The sequence below is a fragment of the Charadrius vociferus genome, unplaced genomic scaffold, assembly GCF_000708025.1.
Source record: "Charadrius vociferus isolate BGI_N301 unplaced genomic scaffold, ASM70802v2 scaffold158, whole genome shotgun sequence".
Classification (NCBI taxonomy): Eukaryota; Metazoa; Chordata; class Aves; order Charadriiformes; family Charadriidae; genus Charadrius; species Charadrius vociferus.
Window position 1 is genome coordinate 2,449,264 of NW_009661372.1, and position 10,485 is coordinate 2,459,748.

The following is a 10,485-nucleotide window of genomic DNA, read 5'->3' on the forward strand; positions in this document are numbered from 1 at the left end:
TTGTTTTAGTTGTTCTGATCCTCTTTCTTCATAATTATCTAAAATGTTTCCATTTTTCTAATTTTTAAAGAAACACATCATTGCTAGCATTGACTTTGTTTTTTTCCTGCTTGTTTGAGTGTTTTATTTGCATTACCTATAACAGTACAAAAAAGAACAATTCAATACTACTACAACATCATCCAGTTTGCACAACACAGTAATAAAGTTTTCAGCGATTCAGGTAAAGTTTTACTAGATTGCCTGGCGCAATGAAATGGCTAAATATAAGTTTAAAGCTGTCACAGACAAGAGGACAAAAATTGCATACAGCCTATTGTTAAAATTTAAGATGCTGTAATAGTCAAGTCTCATTCAATGTACTAAATATGTTAAATTTTGCATTACTGGAATTCTGCAGATCTGACAGCTCTTCAGTACGCTGTTTGTTAGCCTCCTGGCAAGACTCAGCCACCGGCCCTGAAAGACAGATGTGAAGAGATATGTTTTACATCTTAGCAAAACGGAGTTATAAAATTATTACTACTAGTAATAAAAAAGCACAACCCTGCATTTCTTAACCACAGATTCAAACTAGCTGCTGGGCTCATAATACTTTTTCTTGATACATTCCATATAAAGAACTTAATCCTTGCTTAGGTAAGATCAGTTAGGATTAAGAGAAAAGTTGTCTGAATTAGCAGACAAATCCTGACAGCATGTGCTAGGACACAGGTTTTCCTATATAGAACTGCGTATCTTCATGACCAATCTTAGAAGAGCAGTAATGTAAGTACCATTAGCTAAAGAATAATTTGGCTTTATTCATAAATCATCTCTTAACAAGACGCATGTTTAGCAAACTAACATTCTTTCTTCTCAGCTTTACTCTATCATTAGTATAGTATTTATTTCTCTCTCCTCTCTGTTCCTCTTCAACTTCTCCTCAAGCCAGTCCTCAAATCAAAACCAAAACAAGGGAAGCCTTGGAAGGCTATGTGAGTTACCAAGTGCCTACAAAAGGACAACATAAAAAGAAACAACCCAGTTCCTTGGTTTTGTCCAGGAATCTGTACAGTATGAACATCTGTTTTCACAATTTATTATCCATGTAGTGAATTCCTTAGAAGTCTTTAAAATCCCACATTTTCCCTGCCTTCCTTTTTAATAAACATGAACACTAGGCCATCTTATCTCCTCATTGAGCAAGTCAGTTTCTTCATGGGTATTGTACTGAACGTTCTTGTTCTCAAATTCAGGGAATTCCAAGTATTTCTGGTATTATTCTTCAGTGACCATCCACATCACTTGTAATCTATGCACCACCAAACCCCCAGTCTGGCTCTTCCAAGTGTTTTCAACAACCACCATATTTAAATGACAACATTTATTCTCCTCCTATTGTTTGTTTTACATAAATAATTCTTACTTGCCAAAATTTATTACTACAAATGAGTAGCACGTGATGCAATACCACGCTTGAGAACCAGGGAAAAAATTATATACCACATACCCTTTTTCTTTAGTTTCATGTCTTTTTCAAACTTTAGACTTTCCACTTCACTTTCTGTTGCTTCATCTTCTGTTGAAGAGTGTTCAGCTTGAGACAGAACATTCTGGGATCTCTGCTGCAGGCCTTCTGTTTTTCCACTAATAGACGAAAGAACTTCTCCCTGTGGCTGTTCAGGTTCAGTTGGAGCATTTAGGGGAATCAAAGACTGAAAGAAGTGACATAGTTTTCTTACTGATCATGGCTTGAATTGAAAAATTTGTCTACAACATTTTTATAGTTTGAGATCATTTTTCTGACACAGAAAAATGAAGCAGTGAAAGGACTACTCATATAAATCAACTTAATCTTTCAGATTTTCTTTTACATACTGAACTGTTGAATAGGACTTAGAAATACCAATTTTTTTAACATGAAACTGTGAAACAGTATCTAAACCAACAATAAATGGGTAAGCTATACCTGGGCACTCAAGCTCTCCCTTTGCAGAATTACAGATACCCCAACAGTAGGAGGCATATCCAAAGGCAACTGTGGCAGTTTCTGTTTAGCTCTATTTGGAGGAACAAGGACAAATGCTCTTTCTATTGCCACAGGGCGTTGATCGAGCTTGACATTTCCTTCCTTCAGTAGTCCAGACAGGGGTATTTCAGTGCTTCCAAGAGACTGGTCCCCACAGCAAAGATGGATCTGTATACATACAAAAGCGCTAGACAGTAACTGGCATGTGCATTTCCACTTGAACCATCTGTTCACCCTCTACTAAAGGTAGCGTAAATAACAGACCAAAGTGATCATCCCTAGTCTAGTCCCTGTATGTTGAGAACAAGTGTTCTGAGGAGTATAATAACAGCTGTGAAATTTCAGGACTGAGCAGGCAGGATCTGCCCAGTGCTAGCACAGTAGCAGATCACAGCACTGCCCTTCTGAGGGCCTGTCATATCATCCCTTCTGGAGGACAAATTCAGTAGTCTGTGGCTTCTAAACACAGCAGTTTCTTGCTCTTAATGTACAGAGATATAAAATGCATGACCGCAAGGTAAAGGAAAAAAGAAGTTACTGGAAAGCTCAGCCTTTGTGCATATATTTAGGCACCACTTAAATAGCCAGGATTTTTGCAATTAAGTAACTGTGTTCTTAATTCCTGGTAAGAATCATTATTCCTTTTTCAAAACTTGACTCAACTCTTTCTTCCTCCTGCAGCTTAATATTTATACACTTAAGTAAGAGATGGATCTTAAAAAAATCCCCCACTCTATAGTAATTTATTTTGCTCTACAGAAGTTACTCTTTGAAACTTACACACCAACCTGCTCTTTCCCAAGTAAGAGTCACTTCAGTTGTTTTAGCAGATCAGAACACTATATTCTGATCCTTAGTATTTATTACATTTAATGAAGATTTTAATGCTAAAAGGTGTCAGCCACCAATATACACACCTAGATGTGTATATATGTACATACACATATATACAATCATACCCAATATACATATACACACACACCCCTCCCTCTAGTCTGGCAGCTAGTACCTTTTATGACTAAAGTCTTGATTTTTGGAAAAAAACCCGTATTAAATATTAATGATTAGAATACATACAGTCAGAGAAACAAAACTGTAAATCAAGATGTGGATCTGACCTCATGACAACTCTTGTTCAAAAAGTCATTCTTTAACATGATGACAGCACATGTAATTCTCTGTATGTGTACATATATATAATATATGCTATATTAAATACTTGTTTCAAGGCCAGAGACTAAGATTAAATTCTAAACACATCACTGCATATGTTTTCCCAAAAACTGTAATTAGAACAATATTTAAAGTTGAGACAAAAAATCTGAAACAATATAAGATCTCTACAGAAACATTCTTAAACCAACCCGGATAACAAAACTAGAATGGTATGTACAAGTTTAAGGAAAAATAACTTTTAAAGGGTCCAGATCCAAGTCTTACTTTTTATAACTAACACTGTCTTACTTACCAGCTATGTTATTAGAAAATCTATACTACCCTCAACCAAATAGTCTTTTCTTTTGTAATGAGTTAAGTGTAAGCCAGACAAAGATTGTCATGAGCAGTTTTGATACTACCCAATATTTAGAATGAGAGAATCATTTCAGTTGGAAAAGACTCTTAAGATCACTGACTTCAACCATAAACCTAACACTGCCAACTCCGTCACTAAACTATGTCCCCCGTTTAAAGGCATAGCTGAAGATAAGCAATACCCTATAAGAGCCCAAATATGGCTGTAGTATACTTAAAAATTTTATTTGGCTAAAGACTGGGGGGGGGGAACAAAAAAAAACAAACCACCAAACAGACCTCCCTTATTATTCACAAAGAGCACTGAGTATTTTAGAACTTAGTCAAGAATGACCTGAGCAGCTGGTGTGGCTGAGGTTATCACAGGTGGCACAAAGCAGGACTGTAGTCTGCAGATGGTCTGATTGCCAAGCAGGTCCCAGAGCTCAGAGCTCTTGAGAATGCAACATCAGCTCTTTGGGAATACCATGTTTCAAGCAATGTCTTTTATCATGACATGTAGCCTAGCTTACTATAGCAACCATACTAAAGACATTGTACTCCATCTGAGCTGGGAAACTTACTGCTAGGGTTTCTGTCACATCAGCAAGAGAATCAACTTGTGTTTGAGACAAAACACTAATACAATCTAGTTTTAGAAAGAGAAATGCTTTTGAGTTGCAGCCTGAGCCACACCTTATTTCTTTTATTTTCATTATTTATTTTCATTCACATTTGAGAAGAAACAGCTTACCTGCAATTTTGACTGTGCACAAAGATAAACTTGAAGGACATCAGCTGTACTACGTATTCGAACTGAAGCTCTTTCAGGCTCAAAGTTTGGATTAATTAAATCATTGAAAGGTTCATTTATGACATCATGTCCCAGCAATGAGTAGTAGAAAAAAAACTCAGGCTGTCGTTCAGGAAGCTTCATAGTACTAGAAACTAACTAAAAAAAAAAAAAAGATTCAGAAAAGAAAAATGTATCTCTTTCATTAATGTAGAGTTACAATAATGTTTAAGCGTTAGCTTGGAAATTAAAGAGCTTAAAGTGATCTCAAACTACTAAGTAGCTGACCTAAATCCTACCTAAATCCTAAATTACACATAAAATAAAAAGAAAGTTCTCGTATTAATATTCAAACTCATTTAAAGAAAATCTTACTTTACAAGCATACCGATAACTTGCAAAATGGGACCGTAACTGAAATCACATATTCAATAGTATCAAGCACTGCACAAATATTCAGAAGTAACCAATTACTCCAGAAAATACTTATAGTGCAAATAAACAATGCACACTAGATCACAAATTATACACGAAATACTGGAACAGCCAGCAACAGCTACTTCATCCTGTAGCCGCTACAACTGAGTTCAATGCCTAAAAAGGCACAAGCTACCCCACAGTGATCACAATAAATTTATTTCACAAGACCCTATAATTCTGACATGGAAAATTGTTTCTGCCAAAAAAAAAAGATGACAAGACTGAGGAGACTTTGTCATACACTGAGTTATAGATAATTAAAATTCACTGGCCTGGAGTCATGACTTGTACAGTAACTTGGGCATACTGATATTTTAAAATCAGACAGGGTGTATCAGTGTGGTACAGTACAGCAAAAACACAGCACCTGAGGTCTAAAGCCGAAATAATCACATTAACACAGTGCTTCACCCAAGCATCCAAGTCTTTCCCTTAGGCAACCTATAGGCCCTACTGCTTCATACATCTTATGAATGTGAAAGATATTTCGTCTTGTTTGAATTTCAGCACATGGGCACCACATTGAAGACTGATATTATACACACACACACTTATTATACTATATTCAATATGCATTTCATAGAAGTGCATGATTTAAAGTAATGCAATTTTAGTGCTCCAAAAGAATTCTCATCTTTCACCTGTAATTTGACATATAAGCACTATGTAAAGTTTAAAAATTCAAATTAACATATATTATTTCAGTATGGGACAAGGCTATTTATTGCAAGAAATCTACAAGATAATAAAAAATCCTGACCAGAAATAAGGCATGGGTGGGTGAAGATACAAACATAGGACAGTACTTCTTAAAAACTATGCATAGCAAGGAAACAAACCTGTTCCAACTGTTTGGCAAACACAATGGTTACGGACAAGACAAAGTAGTCTTTGCAATACTCTGCTGGCCCAATTTGAAGGTAGCCCTCTTCTGTATTCAAGACTGGTACAATACTTTTAGGGTCTAGATCAGAGAGAAGAGCAGATGCTAAGAGAGAAGGAAAAAAAATTAAGAAACTTGTGACCTTACTAATTGCTGCAGGAATCTTACATATAATTGTAATATTACCAATAAAGATCCTGATGCTCAATTCCAAAGCATTTTAACACAAGGAAGTCCCTGAGTAACTTAGGTACAGCTACAAAAAATTCTGAAATTAATTCCTATTCAGTGGGCACAGATGTTACTTTGAACACTATGATAGACAGAATGCTAGTGCATATTTTTATTTAAAGTTACAGTGAGTGACATTAAGTGACTGGAACTTTATTTCATTAGGTTAAAGTCTACTATGCTGTTGCTTTATTTTACTCATTAAAGAGAATGCAAGACAGTAACTGCATAGGACAACCTGTTCAATTGTTAGAAGTAGTATGATGTCTCATTTCACAGACCTTTAGAATGTCTTATTTAAAGATTTTTCATCTGTAGTCTTCAGCGCATAAAACAGTGTTTGTATTGTGGTTTACTCATTTCTACTCTACGGTGCCAGTAATACAATACATTTCAAAGCACTTCAGGTTACACCAAATAGGAATAATCACAGATCATGTTTGATTGTGAAACAAGAGATTCCATTTAAAACACTGGGAACTTTAGACCACTTAAGTCAGTGAAACAAGAATAAAAATAATGAAAAAAAAGTGTATGAATCCCAAAAGGAAACACCTCCTTAAGTATCTGACTAGACTAGAACTGGGTAGTCTAGCTTTGTCATACCCAGTGCTTGGAACAGTAACTTTAAACCTGTGAAAAGCTACATGTGTGTTTGCCTCCACTGCCTAAATATGGTATTGACTAATCTTCAGATGACAGAAAAAAGGAAAAAGCTGGAAAACTTGTTTGCACCAATTATTTCACAGAAAGCATGAAGTGGAAGAGAGTACTGGGTGAAGGTAGAAGAGATTTCTTGTATTTTCTGCCAGTGTTATAAGGGCTAGGAGAGCTTGTGGGAAGAAAGATCACAGGTTAACAAATCATTTACAGTAGTTCCTTGCTTCCTTTACAGTACACAAAATTCCCTGTGGTTTGTTGTAAACCTGAAAGGATGGAGAGCGCTAAGTGATTACACTGGAACTTCGCTACTGCCTTAAACACCCTTGCAATGCAGACAAGTCAAAGTCTGGGCCAGAAACCTTGTAAAGCACTTACTGCCAGCGACCACTTTGTTTTTACAAAACCAGACCATGATAAGCCGATGATGAATTTATAATTATGAAATTGCCCCAAGGCAAGAACACAAAGTACTTTAAGTAGGAGAAAATCCACTAGTTGTAACAGAGGCTCAGTTTTCAGAAACGAAGTAGATAGGAACTTGATTTAAAAAAACCCAAAACAAACAGATTCACCTCATCCCCCAACCAAAATCCTAAGGGTTTGGTTTTGTTTTAGGTTTGTTTGGTTTTGTTTTTTTTTTTAACCTACTATATTGCCTTAAAAAATCCCAGATAAAAATGACTTTCTAAAGCCCTGAAATGAGTAAAATGCCCATAGGAGTAAACTGTGAGTCCCTGATTTTAAAGATCAGTTGGTTTGCAACCCTCTCCACCTGGAAGTCACACAATCACAACAGTAAAGCATCCTTTTAAAGTCACTACCACAAGGTACATTAATCAGCTGTAAAGCATTTGCATTGGAAATACTATGAAATTAAATTCTTTTGAGACTCTAACACACTAGCAACAAGTGATATGTTCATCTGGCACAGGAACATCTTTAATTTAAAGTGACTGATATTCTTATTATGTTACTTACCCTTCACTTCTCTAGGTTGTGCCTCCTTTGCTTTAAAACCATCAACTAATGCTTTTGAATCAGTCTCCAATGCAACACCTACTTGTATTTCAGATTTAAATTTACCATACTTGTTACTAAGCAGAGGATACCATTTTGGTGCCTACATAATTAAAAACAAAAATAAAAACCAAAAGAATTTTAAACCCAGGAAAATGATATAATATTGTTACAGAAAAATTAGACTTTCTCTAGCATTTCTACTTCATCATCTACAGGAATATACATTGTTTTTTATTTCCAGAAGTTTAGTCTATTTTGAGTACACTATTATACTAAATGATTCTATAAAATGATTCCTGGAAGACTACTGTACGAATTGGTGTAAAGGAATATATTCAGCTAAACAAGTTAGCAAGAAAAAAAATATGACACACAGAAAAATCTACAAGTTCTCAACTGAAAGCGCAGAGCAAGTTATATGGATCACAGATCCTTAAGTATAACATCAAAATAAGACACCTATTATTAAGAGTCCTATTATGACCCATATCACAGTTATGTTTTGAGCAAGCACAACACAGAATTTTGATTCATTAAATTTATATAAACAATTACATCATGTTTAACCTATGCTGTGTTAAGGGGCCAGAACTTCTAACCACGTAACATACCTTCCACAGAGGCCCATCAATTTTTTTTTTTTAATGATGGAGACTCAATTCAATTGCTCAATATCAATTGCTTTGAAAGGTTTTTCTAGGTGATTTAAGCAATACTTTTAAGCAATTCCAAGATTTAAAGTGCTTCTCAAATTCAGAAATGCAAGATTAGTACAAAGTATTTTCATTTGCCCATATTCTTATAGAGAGTCAAGAAGATGTCTCTCCTCTAACATTAAAAAAAAAAAAGAGAAGTAAATGATCAACTAAGAATCATACTCTGAAACAAGACTGGAAAGTCTGGCCTGTGCCTTAATTCAAATTTACTATCTGTAACTGTATCATTGTCAAAATGTAAGCTTTTAAAGCTTTATACCCCATAACATACCTGTTTCTTTTCCTGCACAGCCCTTAAATCAAGTACAATATAGCCTAATTTCTCTTTAGCTGAAGATGCAGGATCCAATGCAAAACACTGAAGTTTGATAGGTGTACGCTGCAGCCTGAAAGAACAACTCAGTTGAAATCCATAGTGTAAAAGTGATCTCTGCAATTAGTTCCCAAAAATAATTCATAAGTTTCAAGCATACCAATGATACAAAAACGTATTTATTATATAACTAGTTTTTAACAGGTCAGAAACTGAGTTTATATTGAAAACCTAAAAATTCATCATTAAGTGGGAGAGTGAAGAAGCAGATTAATTTTGTAAGAGCAGTGTACTGGAGTCTCATGGACCCTCAAGCGCTATTAAAAATATGTTAGTGACAAGTAAATTCAATCTTACCCACATACAAGACATAAGCACTGCACCTCACATGAAACCAGGATTTCACTTGTGAAGGTATCTTAAAAATAGGACTTATGCAAAAGATTTTTGTGCAAAGCACCTAATAATACTCAGAAGCATAGATGAGGTATCTACCATAACGTACATTTAGGTGTTTTTCTCTCAAACATCAGAGATAATATGGCCTTTTAAACTTCTTTGAAAATATGGAGGTAATATTATGATCTGTCAGACAAAACCAAATGACAGTTATGGAAACCTTATTCCATTTCCCAGCTCTATTTGACATTTTCAAAAATATTTTCAGGCTTGAAGTTAAGTTAATTCTGTGCCAAAGTATACATAAGAAAGCTTGAATCCAATGCTTGAACTATAGCATTATTAATTTGCTGTAAGCTCTTGGGGTTTTCTCAGTAGTGCAAAAACATACCCTTTAGAATTTTCAAACATCACTTATCTTGCCACATACTCCTTTTGTTTGTTGTGGCAACACTATGGTAGATCAGTATACAGCTAAAATGAAGTTTCTAAAAAAAAAATAATCAGATGACAGTAACACAAAAATTATATTTCAGCAGCTGTAAGGGCAATAAAATTAAATTCTATCTCCAAATTAGACTTAACTTTCTAATGTTACCTGTGCTGATGAAGTGCTTTCCTATCAAGTTCCCAAGCCAATTCCATAGCAAATGCTGGCCGATCGGTATGCTTTACAGGATCAGTAGCCAACTGTTCACCATCAAACTTTGCTTCAACTATAAGCACATGCTTGGGTCGTGTTGGAAAATAGCGCCCTGTAAGAGAATGTAAATGCCACGTGCCACCACTAAAAAAAACAGTGAGAGCTCAGACTCATGCTATAAATCAATTACATAAAAATACATTTCCCATGTTACCCTACCTGCATGTACTCTAAAACTATGTGCTTCATATTAGATAAAAAAAAGGTCTTCCCACTACACAGAAGAAAGAAGAACATAAAATGAAACAGACTATTTGTAAAGCTTCCAGAAAGAGCAATACATTAAGTAACAAAGACAGAAACTAGACAACTAGTATGATTTAATTGTGATAAATCTATGATTGGGAATAAATCAAGTGAACAGGTGATAGAGAGAGGTTGAATGTTTTGCCTATATTGCAGATTTTATCACTGTCCCACATCAAAGCAGCAAAACACAATCTAATGAAAGCCATGAAAGGTGTTTTTCTAACTACTTGTTGTTGAAAAAAAAAAGTCACTACTACATTAGGAGACTGCCTAAAGTCATACAGGATTCTTCCTGGGTTCGGCACCATGCCATATTCCGATTAACAATTTAAATGACAAAATGAAGTGAACACTTAAAATTTACATCTATCACAGTGGGGGGAGGGGCTATGTGCATGTCAGAAGACAGGATCTTATTTTAAAGCTACCTTGGCAAATTGCATAAATGGACACAGAGATATCAGGATTTACCTGACAAATAAAGAAAGCATTCAGTCAAAAAAAAAAAAAAA

At 35.2% G+C, this 10,485-nt stretch overlaps 1 protein-coding gene across 1 annotated transcript in view; it reads right to left on the bottom strand.

Annotated features, from left to right (window-relative positions):
• The window catches only part of CEP120 (centrosomal protein 120kDa), a 37,296-nt gene that overhangs the window by 26,028 nt on the left and 783 nt on the right, over window positions 1–10,485 (bottom strand). Inside the window, exons 2-8 of the mRNA XM_009893825.1 lie at window positions 9,620–9,778; window positions 8,581–8,695; window positions 7,552–7,693; window positions 5,636–5,784; window positions 4,278–4,475; window positions 1,952–2,179; window positions 1,493–1,697 (exon numbers count right to left, since the gene is read on the bottom strand). Coding sequence (XP_009892127.1) covers window positions 1,493–1,697; window positions 1,952–2,179; window positions 4,278–4,475; window positions 5,636–5,784; window positions 7,552–7,693; window positions 8,581–8,695; window positions 9,620–9,778 — 1,196 coding nt within the window. The remainder of the gene's footprint in view (window positions 1–1,492; window positions 1,698–1,951; window positions 2,180–4,277; window positions 4,476–5,635; window positions 5,785–7,551; window positions 7,694–8,580; window positions 8,696–9,619; window positions 9,779–10,485) is intronic.